The 21,341-nt window shown below is 40.6% G+C and overlaps 1 protein-coding gene across 2 annotated transcripts; it reads right to left on the bottom strand.

The window, feature by feature from the left end:
* Positions 1-514: 514 nt before the first annotated feature.
* c2cd2l (c2cd2 like) lies at positions 515-20,002 on the bottom strand. 2 transcript variants are annotated; one of them, XM_053331994.1, is made up of 15 exons: positions 19,792-20,002; positions 19,005-19,454; positions 9,163-9,258; positions 8,232-8,351; positions 7,451-7,561; positions 6,729-6,842; positions 6,479-6,578; positions 6,274-6,406; positions 6,062-6,126; positions 5,676-5,797; positions 5,042-5,210; positions 4,817-4,921; positions 4,319-4,452; positions 3,463-3,676; positions 515-1,320 (listed from the first exon to the last, which is right to left on the bottom strand). In XM_053331994.1, the coding sequence occupies exons 2-15, from the start codon at positions 19,368-19,370 to the stop codon at positions 1,070-1,072; spliced, it is 2,100 nt and encodes a 699-aa protein (XP_053187969.1). In that variant the 5' UTR covers positions 19,371-19,454; positions 19,792-20,002; the 3' UTR covers positions 515-1,069. The 2 variants fall into 2 exon arrangements, with proteins under 2 accessions (XP_053187969.1, XP_053187968.1); XM_053331993.1 differs by having other exon boundaries at positions 6,274-6,578.
* Positions 20,003-21,341: the final 1,339 nt, after the last annotated feature.

Below are 21,341 nucleotides of genomic sequence, written 5' to 3'. Positions count from 1 at the left end.
ATATGAGAGCACAATAGATGCAATCTTGCTGCACAGTATTGATGGTTATTGCAATAATTTAATGTCCATACAAGTATCAGCTTAAGTCTTAATAATGTGTCCAAATGCACTTTTGAATTAATTGGAGTGAATAATAGAAAGAATGACAGCAGGACCTGAACATGTTTTTTTGTTGTTGTTTTTGTCTGCCAACACTGTCAGAATTCAAGCTTAAACTCTGCCCAGAAAAACGTCTGCTAGAAATCCTTCAGTTTGTACTACATTGACACTGAAAATCTGTATTTGTTGTTTTAATGACAAGTCTGAGTTATTTTGAAGAGAGGGTTGAAGTTTCATAGGCAAACTGAAATTGCAATGATATTTCACAGAAAGCACTTTTGTAAAATAAAAAGTACAATAAATCATCTTTTTCTGCTTCTTTTAAGATACAACATTGAACAACATTCTAAACTCATGTATAAGCAATTATGAATGGACATAACTAGATTAAGAGTGTTTTTTATTGTTAGCTTACTTAACTATGTGTTTAAAATTACCTCTGCATGGAAAGACTATTTTACAGTGTAATGCAACTATGATGACTCATTTTTTAAGTAAAATAAATAGCACTTGATTTCATGAGAACCACATAATAATAAATTACCTTTATACAACCCAGGGATTTTACATGTGCTGTTCAAAAAAAACAAAAAAGTCCAAAATGCGACCATTAGCATCATACTACAATTTTATATCATGAAATAGTTTTATAGTATTTCAACCATCAGTCACAATCAAACTATAGTTTGTGTTCAAACACAAAGCATCTCTCCACACCAAGCAGCAGATTCCTTCATAGAAATAAGCTTCATAATAATTTTTCAACTTCAATAATGTAATTAAGCCTAATTTCTGTACTGAAGGTGCAATCATTTCTCTCCAGAGGAAAGCCCTCCCAGAGGTATCCTCCTTTTGAGATGTACAGGCGACAGCCCACCTGGGGATTTCAACCTGTCAAAGACTGGAAATGTTTAGTTGTTCTTCTGACAGTAACAGCAGGGTCACGCAAGTCCTACCCCAGCAATGATAATCAGTTATCCAGTGAACTGGTTCCTCCATTGGTACCAGTGGTTTTGCCTTTTGATTTGCCTGATGAACGGAAAGAGAAGCGTTTGATGAGACGCCGAGAGAAGCTGCCAGACTTTTTACGGCTGCTGGTTGCAACAGCAGCAAAGTTATTGCCCATGTTGGAGATGTCTTCATGTGAATGGCTGAGGCAGGACTCCTTCTCTCGATGTCGTCTGCGGAACAACAGCTTGGTTCCACTCTGTAGGAAGCCCACTGCAGGAAGCAGACAGAAAACGTCAGTTCATTAAAGAGGCACCAGTCTATTTAATTAATTAATTCACTAATTTCATGTCACAGCTCGAATGATTGCTTTTGACTGATAATTCCTTTAGAGACCAGTAGTCTGGTTGGGTGTGCGCTGCAGCATGGGCTCCAGGGGGCAGTAGCAGGACTGAAGTTTAGTCAGTCATGTTATACAGCCTTTAAATCAGTGATTGCCCAGTTGAAGGTTTGATGTTATGTAAGCCTGTAACAGATTTGTTTGCATCATACATAAGTTTATGTGAGGATTTATGTATCTTTAAAAGTACAATCAAACACAATAATGACAAGCCCCCAGCTGAACTCAGGCAGCTTCACAAAAACAAAGAGGCTGCCTTTAAAAGTGTAAGCACAGATTAGTACAAACAGGCCAAATACATATTGCAGAGGTCAGGACCATCAGGGTGATCAAACAGAGACAATCCATGAACCTGAAAAAATAATTTACATTTAACGACCCAGCTGCTGTCTGGAGAGGACTGCAGACCATCACAAAACCCTCACCACTTGGACAATTCTCAACTTTCACACCACTTCAGTTTATTCAACAGTAGATTCAAATCCTCTGTAAGTCTGAGCTTAGTCCCTCATCACTCTGCCTTCTATTTCAAACCCCCGAGCCTCCATGCTTCTCTTCTACAGACCCCTCACTCCACATGAATATCAGCCCCCAGCCCCCCCTCTCCCCTCCCCCCTCCCCCTCTGTTGATAACCAAGAAGGAAGTCTGCAAACTTTTCAAAACTCAGAAAGCCAGAGTAGCCCCAGGAACAGGATATGTCTCCAGTCCTCATCCATCTAAAAGGTCTGTGCAGACCAGCTGCCCCCTGTTTTCACAGACACTTTTAACCAGTCCCTATCCCCCTGCTCAGTCCCAGATAGTTTAAATAAATCTACTATAATCCCTGTCATCAGAAAGCACAAGATCTTGGAGCTGAATGACTACAAATCTCTTGCATTAGTTTCTGTGGTCATGAAGGGCTTTGTTAAACTTGTGCTGAGACACATCAAGGCCATAATAGATCCCCACATGGACCCCCTGAATTTGCCTGCCGGGCCAACAAGTCAGTGGAGGGCGCCATCAACCTGAGCCAGCACCATGACTTCCTAAACCGATAGACCGGAATCCCGTTAGTGGATTTCTGCTTTGCGTTTAAAACCATCCAACCAGAGCTGAGCCAGCTGTGCCTGACGGGATCTTTAAGTGGATGTTCAGCACCCTGACCATCAGAACCAGTGCCCTGCGGGGCTGTGTGTTCTCTCCCCTGCCATTCACCCTTTACAATAATGACTGCATCTCAACCAGCCCCTCTGTTAAACTCTCAAATGAACACGTCTTAACACTAAACAAGGCAGCAATTTAATCACTTCCCTCACTTTTATTCCTCGGCACTACCATCAGTCAGCACATCAATGGGAGAAAAAAACACTTTTGATCTGTAAAAAGGTTCAAGTTCAACAGACGCTGTCCTTTTTGAGGCACCTTAAAAAATGTCATCTGCCACAGGGAATACTGGTGCAGTTTTACACGGCCATCATCTGGTGCATCCTGATTTCCTCTATACTGGTCTGGTTCCCCTGACTCAGACTCAGAGAGAGAGAGGGACAGGTTGCAGTGCATCTTCCGCTCTACAGAGAAAATCATTGGCTGCAGCCTGGTCTCCCTCCATGACATCCACACCTCCAGGGCCAGGAAAAAGGCCAGAGGCATCCTGGCTAACCCCTCAACCCCATCCACCACATATGCCAGCCCATCCCCTCTGGGAGGAGAAACCAGATAATTAAAACCAATACACTTTTTCCCCATGTACCATAAAACTTATTGTCTCATCCTACAGACCTGCTGCTATCTGCACCTGCACCTCTGACTTTATTCACCGCCTCTACCCAGCATCATCATAACAGTGTCTGTTTCATGTTGTTATATTTTTATTCATTACATCTTTTATTGAACCCACACAGCGTAGAGGCCATGTTATTTGTTTGACTTTTTACTCAATCTGAATGTCTTTGTGTGTACTGAACGATGAACCAAGGCAAATTCCTTGTATTTCTATACTTGGCAAATAATTGATGCTTGAATCCTTGAATGTTACCTTTATGGTCCTTGAGGCTGCGGGTCTCCAAGGCACCAGTGGAACCAGTATCTGATTCCACATCATCTACAGATGGCCGCTCTGACACATCAGAGGGTGTTGTTTCATCCGGGTCTTGCTGATTCCCCGCTCCGTAATGGTTGCCATGCATGGCTGCATCCATGGATGCAGCGTAGCCGCTTGATAATGCACAGTCATCTTCTGATAGCGGAACCTGATGAGCAATAAATTGAAGCATGAATGCAAAAAAGTTAGCATAGTAATTAATGGGTGGACAGAGAGATGGATGTTGGAATCTTGTGTTAAAAGGCTACTTAAGATGAAAACTTAATGTTATGACTTTCATTTTAAAATAAGCAATGTTCATTCATACACTTTCAACATCACAACACTTACACACCCTGCTGAAATGTGTGTCAGGTCTCAACTGCAGCCTCTTGCACTGAATGCATTTCTACGAGCTTCAAGGCAAAAATCAGGTCAAGAGACTACATAATGTGATCCAATGGAGGTCTGTGACTCTGGACTAAATTTAGATAAAACTCATTTTGCCTGGCTCCATGTCATTATATTTTAGATTCCCTAAAAGTAGGATTTTTAGACTACGGTATGCTAAATGCTCACTGATCAAGTATTTGGTGTAAAGTTTGGTAAATCATCTAAAAAACGGGCTGTATAACTGACATCTCATTGATAACACTACAAATACTGAAAATGATCAAACCAACTTAAACAATATACTGTACTGCAGGTAGAATAATAAATAGAACAATACCTCATGACTACTTTTTTGTTTTATCAGTGATGGCAGAAATTTTACAAGGTACTACATGTAACACAATTTCTACTCTCTGACCTTTGACACCCCCGAGATGATCAGCGTGCTCCTTTTTGTTGGTGTCTTCCGCGCTAGTTTGGACGCGGACTCTGTCAGCTGGCGGATGGCTGTCTCTGCAACAGGATCCAGGCCATTCGAAAGGCGGCTGCTCACTGAGCACAGATATATTAATCCATTGCATTGTAGTAGTGAACTTTTTTCAAAAATGTACACATTGTTGAATACATTTTTGCTGCAATGAATGACAGTGTGAAAATGTGTGGTTTATTAGAAATATATATCAAACAGAGAACATTATTTTGATGTGTTAATCAGACTGTTTTGTACGTTGAAGCAAGTTACCTGTGACTTAACTACATCAAGGCTTTTTTGAGCAGGAGTACCTGAACATGGAGTGAATGCTGCCTGTTGAAAAGTTCATTCTTCTCATCTCGTGTTACACTGCTGCTTGTTGCTTATCCTACTTTGCATCTGTTATGTAAAATAATAGGTCTGGCTTGTCACTCTAGAACTTACTGCTGGGGTTGGGGCTGCTGCTGCTGCTGCCTCTGCTGTCAGATAGGATGGTGGGTTTCTTCTCAGTCACTTCCACTTTGGACGGGGAACACAAAGGGGAATCACCTGAAAAGCATCATAACAATTTTATCTCATTGTTAATATTGTCACAACCTTGTTTTTTTTATTGCTTGTTTGTTGCCCACCTACCATGTCACAATATAATAATTCCTGCTGTACATTTACCTGGACTGCGTTCCAGTTTCAGTCGAGACTGGACAGTGGTCACAGTAGTGATGATGGTTCCATCTGGCATGATGGTTCGGTCTACGTCGACTTTCTTGGTAGGGGTGAGCGAGGAACGAAGTGGAAAAGCATTAAGTGTGCGAGGTTCCTCTGTTTCCACATACAGAACCTGGAGGGGTAAAAAAAAAACCCAAAAAAACATGAGAGAGTCAGATGCTCCTACAACGTCCACTTTTAAGAGACTTCACACTGTTAATCAAGCAAATAAAATGTGTTCTGCTGGTGGAGGTGGGCACTTTATTTGAAATGACATCTGGACTGCAGGGGAAATATTAGATGACTAATCAGTGGAACATACAACAGGAGGAAAGGTACTGTACGTTGCAGGAGACGTACAGGAGATGTTCTATCAAAAGGCAACAAGTAACCCTAACAATAACCCTTAACCTGGCTGAAAAAACTAGTAGAGATCAGCTGTAAAGACATGACAACAGACTATGTATGTATCAGCTGTTATACAACACTCTCTTCTTTTGTTGTGTTTCTTTGTTTCCTTCCAGCTTGTCTGATGTTAGATAATAAACTGTGATGTAACTGTTCACTTCAGAGCATTACAAAGTGTTTGAAACATCACCTCTGCTGTGATGGTAGCGTTTGGTGCCAGGCCGTGTCCGGGGCTTATTGACAGTGTATGTTGACCGGTAGGAACTTTGTGCTGGAGGTCAAAGGCTATGGAGGCGTGACCATGCAGGAACTCTACCAAGATTCAAAGAAAACACACATCTTAACATATTTGTACCAACAGCATGAAAGCTGCTCATTAACTGTAATTCTGACGCTGCAGTGGGAGCATCTCCTGACATTTTTATCCATTCTAAAATGCTAACAGAAACCATTACAGTGAGTCTGCCAACAGTGCATTTTAGCCATTAAAGGTTTCGCTTAAGAGGTCTAAACATTCTTGCTGAACAGGTTTCTGAATAGCAGCCAAACGTGAATTGCTATCGATCTGCGACTTACGTTCCTTTCTACCGTTCCTCTCCAGAAGTCTTATTCTCAGCTCTTTGGTTTCTGGGCTCAGCTCCCTTCAACACACAGGATACAACTCTGTTAGAATTAAAGTGAAACACTGGACTTTTTTTTTCCCAGGCTGGTTTTTCCCCTTATATCGGCATGAATGCACACAATGATGGCACATGAACAGCTGTTTGACGTCACAGATGCTTCCTTACAGAGTCATCTCTTCACTCCATTCCAATGGGATGTTCGGGTTGCTGGGCGCAGACAGGAAGCAGGTTGTCCTTTCTATAGAAGGCTGATCCAGGTTCAGGACGCAGCACAGCTCCCCCGATCTAGACCCCTGACCTGCAAACACATCAAGACACAGTGAGACCTCGGCAGACTGAAATGATCTAAAGCTGAGAGAATATATCTGACCTTTACTTAAGGTTGCCCTGAGCTGCCGAAGCAGCAGGCGTCGCACCAAGACGCTCTGGGGTACAGAGTTTAATCCCACCGATAGATGATCCATGGGGGGCTGAGAGAGTGCAGAAAGAAGGGTGCAGAGCTCAACAACAAAGTCACTTTTAGCACAGGATGTATAGCATCCAGTCACAGTAATGCATGTATTTCAGTCTTATTGCTGTGGTTGCGGTTTGCAGTTAAACAAGAGAGAAACATTTCTCACCAAAGGACTGGAAGCACAAGTCTTGAGATTGAGGACCATGGCTGGCTGAGTGCTGAATAGAGTATCCTCTATCAGTCCTTTAATCATGTCCAGGTCTGCCTCACCCTCAGTGCCCTGAGGAAAGAAGAAGAATCAACAGACTACTCTCTAATGATAAACTCGTATGTGTTGTAACAGGAAACTATGGACACAAACTGAGGCTATTAATTAAATCTGTATATCTGATATAATCTTCTAATCAAATAATATTATATAATATCCAAGAAAAACAATTAGGATGTAATTGATTACTCTTGCTTTAGTCTGAGACCAATTTCGTTTGTTCAAAAAACATTACATTTTTAGGGGGACTGAATCCATCCCAAATTTTCATAGTCAAATTTATCTTGACTACAAAGATCAAATGTAGACTTTTATTCTTGTTAAGACTCAGTGGGTATCCATAAGGGCTTTCTTTAGTAATGAAAACAATGTTTTTCTTTACTTAACTAACAGTTGCTGTCTCAACATTCAGGATTAGCATTTTATTCATGACCAATGACGGTGACTCACATATAAAATATGTTAAATCTTAATTGACAGAAAGCATGAACATCTTCTCTGTAAAAAAAAAAAAAAAAAAAAAATTCTGCATTTTCTTTTTTAATTGAGTGGAACCTTTTAGTTCATCCTACAAGAAGTGGGCATATCATATTAGTGGTATCAATGTCAGATCATCTCACCTGTCTCTGCAGCTTGCATGGAGACAAGGTCAGAATAAATGATGGCTGTTTGGAAAGAGTCCAGGACATCAGCAGTCCCTCGTCCTCCACCTCTTCCAGACACACAACCACCTGATGGAGACAGACAGGAGGCACAGGATTGGAAAACACATCAGACAAAGAAACAGACAGCAGGATAACAGGCAAACGTTCTCGGTTCTTTTACAATTGATCGCACAGTATTATATTAAAGGTGCTATGTGTGGCATTTTTACATCAATAAATAATTGCCCCACTATTTAATTTAGAGGTCTATCCCAGAAAATTGGTAGCCGCTAAAACACTATTGACACAAGAAAGCCACAGGCAAACTTTAGCAGACAAACTGTGGGATTTCTTTTTAACACAATACATGAAGAGGGTCCTGTTCTTCCAGTTCAAACATACTTATTTCTTGTTATGCTAGGTGGTGGAAGGATCGAAGTGCAGATAAATATCAGTAAGAGAGAAAACAAACACAGCTATGACAGGAAGTCACAGAATTCGTGGGAAATTGGTTCTTAATTTTGATAAATATTAGATTATTTTAAACTAGGAAGTGATTGGTCTACAGTGAAATGCAAGAAGGTTAATTTAATTGATGTAACGAGAATTACAGTGAAGGCAGGACCAGTAAATGTGATTTACGGGTAAATGTACACATTTGAATAACAATGCAAATGATGCTCTGACATTCTCATTTGTTTTAGAGGCTCGCCCTCAAATGTGCAAATTGTGAAATCCAGGTGGTGTGCTTTTGTACCTTTGCCTCCATAGGTGCTATATTGATCTGGTAAGTATCCATGGAAACGGCAGCTGGTGACTGCTGGGTGACCGTCACAGGAAATGTAACTGTGTCCACCTTACATTTACAGTGTAAAACCTGTCAAACAACAAAAGGCTGTCAAAGGAAAAATAATGGAATTGGAGATAACAAAAATAAAATTCACTACACTCACTAGAAACAGACAGCATCAAGGTCATCCTCATACCATCATATCTATGCTTTGACTATTAAAATCATAGACTGTAAAGATGGACGACATTTGACAGCTCCTCAAAAATTAAGCTAATAAACACCTCGTCCACCCCCTGGTCACTGGCTGCAGTATAGGTCATACCTCCTTCCCCCTCCATGATAGTGGATGGGACATGAGCCAAACTAAAAAAATCAAATACACATCAAATACATTTTTCCCAGAGATGCTTTCTGTCATTTAAGGTTGGCATCATCACACTGATGTTTGTCCAAATGCTCATTGTTCTAATAGGTTTGTTGTTTTATTAGTTATTTGATGATATAAAAGGGGGGTGTGTCATCATAACTGACAGCTGTGACAGCCACTTTCAAACCTTCAAACCAATCAGGCAGCAGGACGGCTGTCATTCTACAAATTCTACTGCACAGACTCTGGCTCCAATGGCATAACACAAGCAAGATGGCAGCTCCCAGAAAGGAGATATATTGGCTTCACTTTAGCCACTTTTGTCGTCCATATTTATACACAGTCAATGATATAAATCCACTGATCTTTCTGTTGTTAAAGAAAATCTAGATCTTGACACAGTATCAGATTTTCAATCAGATCAAATGTTTGTATCAGATTTTCTGGCATGTATTGCTCCAATAACCTTTTCTGTTAAGTTAACCCTAGACACAGCTGTAACGAACACTTACAACAAAGTTTACTCACCATACGGTGTGATGATTGGTCAGTGCAGGTCACGCTATCTATTGCGGAGGCAGCAGTAAACTGGAGACTGCTATCAAAAGTGATCTGGATGGAGCTCTGGGAGAGATAGAAGAAGAGAACAAACATTTAAAATATTACATAAATGAACATGAACTAAAAGGGGAGAGACACTTGGGGATGATATAAAAGATTTTTGTACTGCAGTGATACAGTCTTTAATGTGACTGGCTAGCAGTTAGTCATAATCCTCATGGATCTCTTCTCAATTAGAGAACGAAACTGCTTCTGTATGACTTGAAGTAGAATGCAAATTAACTGGGGCAATTTATGAATTTTAAGCATGTTTTGTTTCAGATGTTGAAGAACTTGCAGATTGTCGCGTGAAGTGCTGATCACATCATTCTAATCACAAAAAATAACACTTAAAAATAAAAATCTACTCCAACAAAGGCTCTACTCGAACAACCTCACATCTTTCCAGAAAAATAAACATTACCTCAGGCAAACTTTGTGATAGAATCCAGAGTATTGATGTGATATCTCATATGAAATTTTCAGCTTTACAAAATAGCAGTGTTAAGTCGAATGCAGAAAAAAAACATGAAGTTAATGTATTGTGGCAAAGCACAACTGTGACTGAAGCTTAGGCGGCACTGTGGATTTGTGCATTCAGATGAACAGTGCCTGAAGATACTGGCAAAAGAATTATTACGACATATGTTTGACCAAAGGCTGGTAGGGAGTACATTCAAGTTAATATGAGGTTTTTGTAATAACGCAGAAGTTTCATTAAAATGTGACTCTTTTAAGCTGATCAGAAGACACTGTGCTTCAGCCTCTATTATCCAAACTGCCTCCGTCAATGCTTAGTCACAGAAAAGCAGCTTTTACTGTCTGAGTGTTGGAATTGGAAGGCACCCTTAACAAGAGGAATTAGTATCTCTGTAGAACAACAATTCACCAGAACCGTGAAAACACCACAAGGGCCTACTATCACTGCGTCTGTGCCAGAGGATCTGTTTCACTGGATGGCTTTAATTGGCTCAGGAGATACAAGTGAGAGAAAACAAATCCCCTATTGTCAGGGCATATGTTCCTCTCGGTCCAAGTCCAATCTCTATCGAACACAACGGTGGAGGCGGGGCAGAGGTGGGAGGATGATGTAACAAAGTTTGTGTCTATGTGGTGTGTGTGTGTTTGTGTGTGTGTGTGTGTGTGTGTGTGTGTGTGTGTGTGTGTCAGTGTTACTGCCAGGAGGGCCGGAAGCCAAGTGCAATGCTGCAAGCTTACGTAGTTTCCCTGGACCAACACTGCAGTCACATGATTACACCCTACAACCGGCTGTGTTTACTTCGGCTGGCTGGAGCCTCTGAAACAGCTCAGTCACCCAACCGTTCATCAAACCCAAAGTGCAGAACAAATATGATGCGATGTATTTCGGATTGTGTTCCCTTCGCAGGGTTGAGGGTTGTGTGTGGCTCACAGATGCGTGTTGCTAAAAGATTTGCGTCCCTGCAGTCAGACACCACTGGCATCTTTGCAATGAGGCTAATTAGAATCATCATGATGTTGTGAGTGAATGAGTGTCAATGGTTTTTTGGGACACGTGAATTCTGCAAGAATGAGCCTAATCAGAACTAACAGAATTATGTTAATATTTAAACTGGATTTTTTTGGAATTTTGCCTTTATTAGGCATCTGGGAGTGTGTGAGGATCCGGGAGCATGGTATGACATGCATGACATTTTATTTCATGCTTGCTAATAATCCATGACGACCTTAAAATTTAGCAAAATTGGACACACAACAGTGTGGGATTGTCAAGATGAGTCAATCAATTCTTTAATGTCATGCCTGGAAGTTGGGTCATCAGATTTTTATTTCCATTGCATTTTTGTTATGTTTGCTAGCAGAATGGTTCTTAGGATGCCCATGTTGTGGTTCCCCACTTTGGTCCAGACTGAAACATCTCTACACTTACTGTAAACAGTTTACTGACTTGTGTTTTCCTGACCTTTCATCCAGCACAGTCATCAGGTCAGCTATACTTTGTGTTTCATCAGCAAATGTTAGTATGCCTACATGCTAAACTAAATACAGCCAATCCACACATCAGGAAAAACTTGTCTCAATGTGCCCATGAACATTTTTGCAAGCCTGAGAGAAGATTAGCTCATCAGATTTACAGTGTGTGTGTTGTTGTTGAATCAGTTTCATTGCTGGCATTGCATGTCTGTGAGATTACTATAATGCCAGTTAAAAATTTTGAAATGTGCATGTCTGGAAGTTTGGCCTGAATAGTATTTGACTAGAAAAATGGTCTAATGAGGCAAAGCATAAAACATTTAACTGGTCGTAGGTTTATGGTTTTCTATTCCCCACAAAAAGGTCCGACTGGCTTATGTGTAGCCATCTGGTGCACTGTGGTGTTGCGTCTCCTCCTGGTGAAGGCCACAGAGCAGGCACTGCTAGCAGCATAACCACTTATTTGTCCTTGTGAATCACTGCTGTTCAAGTGTGTATGTGGAGGGTATTTCTGGAGAGAAACAGATCCTGAGGACATCTATGGTGTCACTTCAGGTTTGTCAGAATCACCCCCTTTGGGTCCGGCTGGCTGAACGCTTCACAAAAGCATGTGGGTCAACCAGAAATACATTCCCCCTGTGGCTTTTGTTGACCCTCCTCTTCTTTTCCTGCCTTTCTTTTAGTAGTGTGTATCTGAGGTTCAGTTTACACAAGTGACAACACTTCATGGTGGTAAAGAACTACTGAGGTACGTTTAGTGATTGAGAAAACACATATAAGAAAATCCACTGTCCATAATGTAGAAGTGTTGCAGTGTTGAACTGACAGCATTTTATCCTGCATGAATGCACAGTGACTGTCCCAAAAGTGTCATTAATGGGTTTCCCAATTGATATTTTTTAGAGACCAGAGTCTTGAAAAGATTATATTTAGTCCATGAACAACTAAATATATTCTGTAAAATGGCATGATGGGAGATTAATGCTTGCCACAGAATTACGGTAAAATTATAATACATTTTGGCTGTTAAAGCAAAACTGACGTGTGAATTTGCATCTCATTAGCAGCTATGAGCCAGGGACAGAAAGGTTTGTTTTCTGCACCATCATACCAAATGGGTGCTGGGTGCTTAACGTCCCCTTTCCTTAAGAAAAAATCTATTTGAGCATAATCACAGAGCATTAATTATGTGAACTGTGGCCTCTGGCTAATCACCAGGATGTTTATAATTGCAGATCTTGAATGGACAGGGAGCTTCCTTCCCTGCAGATGCACACTCGTCTGTTCTATTAGTCCTCCTCTACCACCCACCGAACCAAGTGACAATGGCTTGACATAATGTGTCAGCTGCAGATGCACACACAGCCTGACGATGCTATTATGATCTACAGGTCTGAAGGGGCCAACCAGTCCAATCCTTCAAGCCTCCTCCACAGGCTAATCCAGCGAGAAACATCTGAATGGCTCCATATCAAGTCCTCTTGCCAAAACAAGATTATATCCAGAGGCTTCTGCAGTGATACTTCAGTAGACAGACACTTCCTCTGGATAAACAAATGAGTAATGAAATGAGCTACATCCAGAGGTGTAGGAGGGAGACCAAAAAAGACACCATGCGCTGTTGGGGTTCGCTTTTTTCTGCTGCTGAACAGATGTTCTGTTGTTACTGTGTTAAACCTGCTCATGTTAAAGTTGACATAAACTGACACTGTGCAAACCACCCTCATAGCTTGTGTTTAAAGCATATTAACCACCATTTAGAGCTGAATCCAATGATGTGATGTTGTGTCTGGTATAACAAACATTTAACATAGTCGTGTTAATTGTACAAGACTTTGTCTAGTGACCTGTGTATGTTTATGCAGCAGGTGGAGTGGCTGTCCTTCTATTGATATCACCACATAAACAGCTGCGACAAAGCCAAGGGCCAAATCTGTTTATTACAGGGGCACATAGAGAGTGAGAAAGGCTGTGTGTGTGTGTGGGGGGGGGGTCTTTTTGGCAAAAGTATAAGTCACCATTAGAGGCGGTACAGTAGACTTGACATATTTCATATCTGCAAAGAACCCAGCTGTAATGCAAGGACAGCGCTCAACTGCTCAACCTTCACCCCGGGGTTGTGATTCTCTCCTCTAACCTATCTCTTAAAAAACAATGCAGTTGTAGACCCATCAAACTCACATAGTATACTACAAGTGTTGTAGTCATTCCTGTATTTTTATGTTATTGGTGTAGTCGTACCTAAATATCAAGAGCACCCACTAAACAGAAATAGAAATGCATCCATTGGAGTATAATGTTATAGTGTTGCTGCTATTCCCCATGCTTATGTAACCACTCTCAATTTCACTGTCAGGATTCAGACTCCTGAATCATATTTTAGTCTGGTCTTGTTATTTTGAATGCTGGAGTTCAGGGGTCAGGGTCAGGCTTCCCCTCAGGAGAGCGTGTTTTGCTAAAAGGCTACAGCATTCTGACAACACTAAGAATTAGTGATACAACATGAGCTGTAAGCTAGCACTGTGTTTACATGTTCCCACGTGAGTATTGAAGTGTTGCATCACTCTCTGCTGCAGTGAGCAGTCAAGAAGGCCGAAGAGAAAATCCACAAGGACAGTCAGACCTGAAATGAATGTGAGCTACAGATATGCACATCTCTGCCAGGTCACCAAGCACAGGAGTCATTTTCATCCATATTACTGTGAACAGCTTAACTCACTAAGTGTAGTTACCCTTGCTTCCAGTGAATATCATGTTACACTCTTGAGAGTGACAAAGTCTTAAAAATCCATGATGTGAAAGGTCACACTTAAAGGCAACACCAGCCTGCATGTGATATTAACTCCTTTCCTTACATCATGTGTGAATAAAGAGTCAATTATTTATGTAAGACATGCTGACAAATTGTGAGAGCTTGTAAGACTTTCAGGCACTGTGAGTGAGCCATTTATAACAGGCTGACAGCTCTGGAAGGATCTGCACACTAAATCAAAGCACTCTTTAATTTCATTTGATACTTTCCGGCCAACTACAGGTCTTTCTCAGGCAAAGGGTAAGGTTTGTTAGAATTTGGCTAAAATTCTTTATCATGGTGCATGTCATTTTACATCACAAATTTGTGACATATAAGACATTTTTTGAATAAAAACATTCAGATATTGTCAATGTATACAATAGTCATGCAGGAATTCAGGAATTTCTGTTTTTGGTTAATCAAGCAAGTTAAATATTTGACAAATTGAGGTACACAAATATCATCTAAAAATATTAACAGGACCATAAAAACAGTCCAGCTCATTGATCTACAACATTGCCTACAATGGCCCAATACAAGAGATATTAATAATACTAATAAGGTAACTATGGTGATATTAATAGTAAGGCTTATAGCTGGACCTGAACCCACTTACTGAGCCCCAGAACCACTTTTAAAATGGCATATTTGTTCATTCATCACTTTTTGATGACAACTAACTGTATAATTTGGCCTACAACTAACAACAGTTTTTATTATAGTAATTTTCATATATAGTGGATGTATAGTTTTAGAATTATGTTTTTCAGCTACAGTGCATTATTTCAAGTATCATGTTGGGTCTCACATGGAGAAAGGAGAAAAATTATGTGTCATTCACTAATAAAAAGCCACTTTATTGCTTTGCCCAACATAATGGGGCTTGCAGAGGGAAGGGTTTTACTAAACCCTGTTTATTAATTAACTTGCCTTTATTTGGATGAATTTCAACATAATTATTTAAAGACCTCTGTCAGCATCAATCTTAAATGCCAGGGAAGTACTTGAGTTAATGCTATAAAGGATTTGCATGCTAATCCCCACATGATGACAGTGAAGCTGTTTCTTCATCGCACTGTGTTCATCCAGGGGGGCTCTCGTGTTTTGCTGATGTCGAAACATAAACATGAAATGCAACATAGAGGAGAACAAAAGTCTTCAGTATCACAGTTTGGGCCGTTGCTGGACTGTCTGTTTTTCAAGTGGCCACAGCAACACGCCTGGCAGGTGGCAGGTGCTTAATCTATGTAAGAAGCAAAGAATGTGACGTGACTTGCTTGAAACCATTTATTACTTGCCATATTGCCACAAAACCCCCACAGCAGGTTTTTCCAGTCAAGTTTTCAGGGAGGAGATGAAAAGTCAGAACATAAGGTGAACTGAGTTATAACAAACAAGACAAGGTCAGTGTCCTCAATCACAAGGCCACCCTGGCTCTTAGATTACATCCTGTAGATATATCTATTTAAAACAATGTTTGTATTTCACATTCTCAGTGTCAAGTTTAAATCAGTACAATTAACAAACTAGAAAAGGTGATTTGCATATGCCCCAGACACATTCAGAACAACAGATTGCTCTGCATGCAGACACAATGACTGGTAGATATTTTATTGTGATGAGTGAGCTCGGGAAGCCTTGGCTCACACTCTCAGTTCACAAACTAAACGCCACATGGACAAACAGACGTGGACAGCTTGTCTCTGTCTCCTCTGCCACTGACGCATTTACCCAGTCTGGACAATTATCTTACAATAAACATCATATGATTTATCACTGGAAGGTAAAAAAGTTCCAAGTGTTTCATGAGTATAAAGGTCAAACTGTCATAGATCAAACCCACAGAAAGCCATGAAGGCATGAGTTTCATATAATAAATCAGGATGATACTCAGAAATATCCATTGCAGCCCTCTTTAAAAAAAACACGAGCCTTTAAATACTGCCTGTCTACTTTCTACAGCAAACCTCCCTCGTCTATTTATTACAGCCAAAGGGTGATTTAGAATCAAATTACCAGTTTTATTCCTAACAGAATAACTGCCCTATGAGCAATTATAGCTAGATTGTATTGTGATTTATTTTTCCTGCTTGTTTGAGAGAAATACAGCATGTTTGTCCTCTGGAAACGCCATCAAGATCTCTCTACACACTCCAAGGCTCACCCAAAGTCACTTCAGTGTTGTCGAGTTTCTTGGTAACTGATAGCAACAAAGGTCACATTGGCTCATATAACCATTGGGCAATTGTAAGATAACTAAGCTGGCATACTCCCATTTACTACCATATGTGAAAGAGATGCAGCTCCATAGAATCACTGAGCCGTCTAATTACCAGCACAAAAACCAAGCTACTTAACCCTTTGATGAAAACATAAAAAGAAAAGCTCAGTGGGCTTAATGCTGCATACCAAAACATAATGTGGTACGCAGAGATAATACATACAGTATCTTAGACCATGAAGGAATCACATGAAGAAGCATGAATATTAAGTTACCCCAGTCTTCACAGCTCATACTGGTTTGTGTTTACCATTTTAGCACTGTGTATGTACAGGACAGTAATGTTTACACACTCTAATGTATCCTTCTCAAAAGAAGAAGGCAATGTACTCCTCATTTTTAATGAAGGTCCTAAACATGACACAAAGACTATGCAACTTTAAAGGGATAGTCTGACATTATGGGAAATACACTTCCCTTTCCCCTTCTTGCAGAAACTTTAGTTGCCGGGCAACCAACAGAGACTGCCAAGAAGTCACCGACCCGGCCAAGAAATAAGTCCAGCATGTAACTCCCTGTGGAACCACAACTTTGTGGCTTTTGTACGGATTAAACAAACCAGATACATAACATGTGGATTAGCTTTAGAGGTGCTGGAAAGTGTTATCTTTCCTTTTTGACAAAGCCAGGCTAGCTGTTAGCTGCCACAGCTAGGCCAATTAGGCCATGCTGAGTGTTCAGACACAAAACATGTATATATTAGGGCTGCAAATAACAATTATTTACTTGTTCAATTAATCTGTTGATTATTTTCTTCATTAATCAATCAATTAGTTGTTTGATCGATAATATGTCCAAAAATGCTCAGGTGTCTTGTCTCAACAGTCATCAACCCAAGTATATTCAGTTTACTGCCATAGAAGGTAAAAGAAAACATTCTCATCTGAGAAGCTGGAGTAAGAGAACTTTTCTTCCTTGAAAAATGAATCAAAACAAGGAATTGGCAATTAATTGATTAGTTGTCAACTAATCAATTAATCATTGCATCTCTTATATCTATGTTCTCATTTAACTTTATAGAGAAAAAAGGCATACATGTACATGTATTAGTACTAAAGCTGATTAAGCAAATGTGTGCAAAATCACAAAGGCTGTTGTTGCCTGTTTATAATTATTTGGTTTAAACTTAGTAGACAGGCAGCCATTAGCCAAATAGATCTTTTAATTTGATCATGATGGTGGTGAAACATGGATTTCAATCCTTTTGAGTGTGCGGTGTCATACGAGTGAGTTAGTCTGACATTCTTTTTAATCTGGTTGCTAAAAACAGGCAAAGAGCAGCTTGTTGAACAAACACAGGCATATTCATTGTATCATTAGGCTATGACCAAAACCAATATGCAACAGCTGCACCATCACTGAACAAGTAGCGCAAAGTATTTACTTGAATATCTGAGAGGAAACCTTTCAATCAGCTGAGGTGAGGTGACCCTTTCTGTGGATTGATCTAACCCCTTTAAACTCCCCACCAACTCATCTCTCACTCAACACACACACACTAGCTAAGTGGGGGGTAGCTCTTCTTTCAGTGCTCACAGGAAACATCTGACTGTGTGCTACACTTTGATTCTAAGATCAAAGGAACTGTTTTCAAAGGAGAAAGACCTTTATAAAGTTACAGTAAGCCTCCAACATGTACCAGACTACCAACAGTGTGGAGCACTGACCACACTGAAGCCAACAGTTTTGTGTGAAGCAGATACAGCAGCACCATTTTTTGCTGTTTTTCACACACATCTCAAAAACACTGTCTCCACAGCAGCTCAGACTGGACTGGTGGTTTGGTGACAAAATGTGATGCAGTTATTCATTCAGACTTAAAGGAAGCTTCAAGGCTTCTATTTTAAATGTTGCAGATTTCATATCATTTGACAAATGCTGCTTTATCACTGGTAGGAAAGGTTATGAGCTGCAGGAAAGGTGAGACAATCATTCTTCTGTCTTGGATGACAGGATCGATTCTGCCTCTTCCTGATGTGATTGAACCCCCCTACATCGCCCCCACCCCCAACCCCTCACCCTCAGGCGGAGGTATCAGACTATTTATATGAGGTGTGGGTGTTTATTCTGTGGCTACGCTGACTGGTCTTACCTCTTTGCTCTTATGTGCATTGATTCAGAGCTGTTACGCAAGGCTCTACCCCTCCATCCTCTTACCGATTAGAGACACTCCAACTCCCACACGTCCACCTCCACCTCCCTGCCTACACACACTCTTCCAGCGCACTTAGGCACACCATTGCATCACTGCATGAGCCCGTGCTTAACTATGTATGCCTCTGCTTAGTGGAGTAACCTTAGGCATGCTCTTCTACTCAATGCTGTCATATTTAGTCAGTCATCATCCTCCCTTTAACAGTTTAAAGATACCATTCAGACTTGTACTAAAAAATAAAAAGACTGTTTGGAACAATATTTAAATGTCTGATATGATTTTTACCACAAAAAATAAAATGACCATGTTATTCTCAGTGCTTGTACACAGGAGGCTTCAAGTTTCCACATCACACTTTTATCAGTTGAGCATTGGAACGAGATTGGCTCCAATTATTTGTGAGGTCATAAATGAGATTGCAGATTATTAATGAGCACAGATAAACTTCCTCTTTCAGCAAATCAATGTGAAAACAACCTTCTAGTGTCAAACTCTGCACATACATCATTTGCTCAAACATCCAACTGAAGGAATAAGAAGAAAAACACATTTTTGAGTGGAGGGAGTCTTTAAAGATCTCAACTTACCCCATGCCTGCAAGCTTGCTCATTCAGAGCATTGACCCAGGTTCTCTGCCAGTGCTCCCTGAAGGACTTAAAGGAGAACAGGGAGGTCAGCAAGCCTTTAACCCCTGCCTCAGATGCTGGTCCTCCACTCCGGCCCGAGCAAATCTTCAGCAGGAAGCCCCACACACCTGCAGCCTGGCTCTGGTTGAGCTGCGAGGGGGTGCAGCTCAACCGGGCTGCTCCTCCTCTGCCCTGCTTGGCTGTCCTCTTGGCTCTCCACAGCCGCAATACGGTCAGCGAGTACTGGAGCAGCCATACCAGCACAATGAGCAAGGACGCTAGGAAGAGACCCACCAGACACAGCCAGCCCAACTCCTGGAGCTCCATCACCGTCTTCCGGAGCCTCTCATATCACCAGGTTGAGATGGGAATATCAGGACTGACAGTCAACGTAAACCAGCCTCCTTTAGCCTGTGAGTGGTGGCAAAGGGACAGTCAATCATCCAGCATTTTGAGTCCTACTTAGACGCTATAACTGAGTTATAACCCAGAATACACAAGAGACACACAGAGATGGTAGCTATGACCGCATTAACTTTAATTTGCTTGTTTTAAGTGTCGTTAAGAGCCGCTTGTGTGTGTGTGTGTGTGTGTGTGTGTGCGTGCGTGCGTGCAAAACAGTGGAAATAGCATTAACATTACGTAGATGTCTGAGGATGAATCGTGCATTACCAGAGAGGACGATGCAGCGCAGGTTCACACACAGAACTCAGCGTCGACACTCAGTCTGAGCTACAAACCAACCTACCGTTTAAAGTGAGTGGTCCGAGCTGCGGGATGCAGGGAATCGAAAGCAAGTACTGGTAACATGAAGCGGGTTTCATGGCGATGTGAAGCGCTGCGCAATACAACTGTGTTCGTCCCATGTCAGAGTCATCTCTCTCTGCTGGCATCTACTGATTTAAAAGCATAGCCTTGAGCTCTCACTACAGCATCCAGTGGGTTTGAAACCTCCGCTGCTCTTGCTCTCCCAGTCTACAAACAGCACCAGCGGCCCACAGATGGCGCTGCAGGGAGGGAAAGCGGCGTTATTACTCTTTCACCACCCGCATTCCGAGAAGACCCGCCCTACTCTGCCTCTGATTGGCTGTAGTTATGATATTTTTATCCTTACCCAATCGTCTCACTCGTCGTACCTACACTAAACACTAAACAAGGTTAGGAAACGAGGACTAACCAATCAGAGCTAAAGTAGGGCGGGTCTTCATGAATGTAAAAGGGAAATTAAGTAAGGAAGGAAAGTGAACTCAAAAAGGAAGTGTAAAACAGCCTTTCAAAATAAGAGAGCTTGAAAAGCTCCAGGTCACCGTACATCAGTTGGATTTTATTAACTTGATCAGTTATTTGCAGAGCAGATCTTAGGCGTTTACAACATTTGTGGCTAAGCCCAGAGCACCCACAGCCAGAGCCTTTTTTGGATGGTTCACATTCACATAATTTAATTTTATTGCATTGTATGACAACTGAAAACAACAGTAGTAGTTGTACTGATTTATTTTGGACCTTATTAACTATTTTCCAGAAAAGAATGCACGTAGAAATAGATAAATAACAATAAGGCATTAAATCAAAAGAAAAACAAAAAAATTAAAAAATTAATAACAATAATCATTGTTAACTACATTTTACTCAGTAACATGTCTTCAGAAGTTTCATTCTTAATCATTATTGTTGACCAATTGAAGTGACTTCAACTAGAAGACTTCAACTAAAAGTCACTTCCCTGATTGTTTGTGAAAATCAACTGAAAAAATAACCTTAATTATCAAGAAAAGGAACCTTAATTATCTTATATGTTTAGATTATAGTAAGATTTTAAACAGCACCAGTCAAATGCTGCAATGGTAGAATGATATAGTCATTATTATTGGTGGGATGTTGAACATGCAATATTCTACTACAATATTCAATAGTGATGCAATATTATTTTCCTGGATTTTGTATGTATGTATGTATGTATTATGTAATGTAATGTACCCACCCTCATATCTTCCTACCAAAGCGATATTCTATTGAATAAAGGAAAGAAAGAAATGTAATTGCTTTTTTTTCAAATGCAGCTTACAATTTCAGAGCCTTTGAAGGACCCAGCTGAGGATTTATGAAGCTTATAGTTGAAGCTCTCACAAATGAGCTTTTGACAACAGATGGCAGAAGTTTATTATACAGATGAAATGTCATGCCCAGAAGTAGATAACTTACATTTATAAATATGACACATATATCATTATAAGGAAGCTAGAGACAGTTGTCTTAAAAACAAAGCAGATGTTCTCATATTCTGTAAAATAAATAGAA

Source organism: Scomber japonicus, chromosome 13 (genome assembly GCF_027409825.1).
Source record: "Scomber japonicus isolate fScoJap1 chromosome 13, fScoJap1.pri, whole genome shotgun sequence".
NCBI classification, from domain to species: Eukaryota; Metazoa; Chordata; class Actinopteri; order Scombriformes; family Scombridae; genus Scomber; species Scomber japonicus.
The sequence above is the reverse complement of the archived record's forward strand: the minus strand, read 5'-3'. Positions and strand labels throughout refer to the sequence as shown.

Bases quoted from the DNA above. Each gene is read 5' to 3' on its own strand.
- c2cd2l (XM_053331993.1), bottom strand. From the start codon at position 19,370: ATGGAGCTCCAGGAGTTGGGCTGGCTGTGTCTGGTGGGTCTCTTCCTA. The intron at 6,843-7,450 runs GTGAGATGATCT...TTCTTTCCTCAG, and splicing joins CATGCAAGCTGCAGAGACAG to GGCACTGAGGGTGAGGCAGA. The intron at 4,453-4,816 runs GTAAGTTCTAGA...ATCTGTGCTCAG, and splicing joins CAGCAGCCCCAACCCCAGCA to TGAGCAGCCGCCTTTCGAAT.